The sequence below is a fragment of the Engraulis encrasicolus genome, chromosome 5 (genome assembly GCF_034702125.1).
Source record: "Engraulis encrasicolus isolate BLACKSEA-1 chromosome 5, IST_EnEncr_1.0, whole genome shotgun sequence".
Lineage (NCBI taxonomy): Eukaryota > Metazoa > Chordata > Actinopteri > Clupeiformes > Engraulidae > Engraulis > Engraulis encrasicolus.
In genome coordinates this window covers 34361500-34363999 of record NC_085861.1, presented here as the reverse complement: position 1 = coordinate 34363999, position 2500 = coordinate 34361500, and the positions used below count along the sequence as shown (strand labels likewise).

General features: G+C 46.6%; 1 protein-coding gene across 1 annotated transcript in view; it reads right to left on the bottom strand.

Moving 5' to 3' along the window:
• The window catches only part of LOC134449771 (cytochrome P450 11B, mitochondrial), a 13351-nt gene that overhangs the window by 9586 nt on the left and 1265 nt on the right, over positions 1 to 2500 (bottom strand). Inside the window, exons 2-3 of the mRNA XM_063199879.1 lie at positions 611 to 766; positions 1 to 94 (exon numbers count right to left, since the gene is read on the bottom strand). The exon at positions 1 to 94 is cut by the window's left edge and continues 124 nt beyond it. Of these exons, the coding sequence (XP_063055949.1) occupies positions 1 to 94; positions 611 to 766 (250 nt within the window). The remainder of the gene's footprint in view (positions 95 to 610; positions 767 to 2500) is intronic.

The window sequence follows — 2500 nt, the reverse complement described above, 5'->3', positions numbered from 1 at the left end:
CTCGTCCAGTAGAGGCAGGAAACGCCGCACCGCACCGCTGACCATCACCTCACGGTTTAATAGGAGACGATCTGACCGCCACTCTGGACCATTCCTACAGTACACACACACACACACACACACACACACACACACACACACACACACACACACACACACACACACACACACACACACACACACACACACACAAACACACACACAGACACACACACACACGCACACAACACACACTCACCATCACCTAACGACTTAATAACAGGCGGCCAGACCTGTTGCTACACACATGTGCACACACACGCACACGCACACTCACACACACACACACACACACACACACACACACACACACACACACACACACACACACACACACACACACACACACACACACACACACACACACACACACACAGACACACACACACACACACAGACACACACACACAAGCATACTTGATGAATACTTCTTTGCAGTGCTGGCATGTTCCTTGGTGGTGCATTGCCCAGGGTTGAACACACACACGCACACACACGCACACACACACACACTCACATGCACGCACGTACGCACGCACACACGCACACACACACGCACACACTGCCGTACTTGAGGAATACCCCCTTGCAGTGTTTGCGCGTCTCGCGGTGCGTTGCCCAGGGCTGCAGAGTCATGCGACGGGGATGGAACCCCTCGGCTCGGAACAGCTCTCCAATGTCGCCTGGCAACAGGATGTTTACCGTGCTCAGAGTGCCCAGGTGCTCCCTGCAACAGGAAACGACATCATCAAGCACACTTAATAACAAAGGCTACTTAAACATAATTATAACTCTAACAGGTAGGCCTACTGCTGAGCTATAGGGTGTCTCCTCATGTTGCATAAAATTTGGAATTATATTTGCTGTTAAGATGTTTCAAACACTATTGAAACTATGCTGCCAGTTAGCTGGCCAGGACCTCAGAAAGGGCTGAACAAAAAATGGTGTGTATTCAGCTACTGACAATTCAAGAGCAGCATAACCAATGCAACTGCATGCCAGATACAGAGAGTGGTAAAACTCAGTCAGTTAACTCAGTGGCGGAACAATTGCATACGGGGCCCCAGGGCAAGACACTTATAGGGCCCCCAAAAACAGCTTGCCAAGCTCACAATAGGGCCCCCACCACCATTACGGGAGGGCCCTGGGTCCAGGGGCAAGTGCCCTGCTCGCCCTCCCTATAGCTCCACCCCTGGTTTAACTCAACGAGAGGTGTAAAATGAGCTTATTTCCAAAAATGGGACAGTATCGCGATAGCCTCTTATTGCAGATGGGGTCGCCGGCAAGCCTATTCACTACTTGCTGAAAATATTTAACTACACCGTAACAACATTGCTATGACATTGATTACAGAGAGCCTTAAATAACATACTAAGATGTAGCCATTACAATTTTGGTAGGGACAGTAGTTGAAGGGACATCACCCCAAGTGAAATTGACGGTCTCCCCACAGTACACAGACTTACATAAGTGGTTGGAAGCATTTTCTTGGTGAACCCAAATCTATTGCAATCTGCCGGCCTGTCAACATCAAAAGATTTTGGCCACAGTGGATCAATTTATTGGATTTCCCTCCCAATTACTTTCCGTGTAGTGTCCATTCACATTGAGTGCAAATGAAGGTGCAAATCAACACGGAGGGCATTTTGATTTGTAAACTATTTTCAGGTGCGGAAAAACCCATTCGACGCACATACCACATTGGGGTTTCCCAATGACGTTCCGTGGTGTGTGTGGGGGGATATCCAAATTACATTCCGTGGTGTGCATCAGCGGTGTGGACATAAGGGCCTTGATCAAGGACGAGGTGGGATTTAAACCTGCAACTTTCCAGTCCTAAAACAAATTCCATAACCATTTGGTCATGGCCTGATCACTCTTTACTCTAGGTCAGTGGTTCCCAACCTATGGGTCGGGACCCCCCTTATGGGTCACCAAAGATCCACAGGGGTGGCGGAGCCCTCTTGATTTTAAGAGGTTTCGTTTTAAATATATATAGCCCATGTTGAATAAAAGACAAAGCATTTAACTAATAAATGCATAGACGCAACAAATTGTAAGTGCTACATTAAACATGTATTCTATATTTGACCAAAGACGAATTGAGGAATAAAATAATTAAGTTTTCACAGGAAACGGAGGGCATCTTGTGACTCCGTCTCGTGCGGGCGCTCGCGTGGTTGGGTCACCAAAGCTTACAATAGTAAAAACATGGGTCCCTTAAGAAAAAGGTTGGGAACCACTGCTCTAGGTCATGTCCCAATCCCTCTTTACTCCCACTGTACTACACTGTAAACACAAGGAGTATTTTAGTATTTACAACACTGTGGAGTCACTGTAAAATTCTGCAGATGGCATGTGTAATTTCAAGTCCACAGCTGTTGATATTTACGTGTATATGTGCAAAATATTCAGTAGAATCAAAGAAGAAATATTACACTCACTAAAGAATTTATTTCAC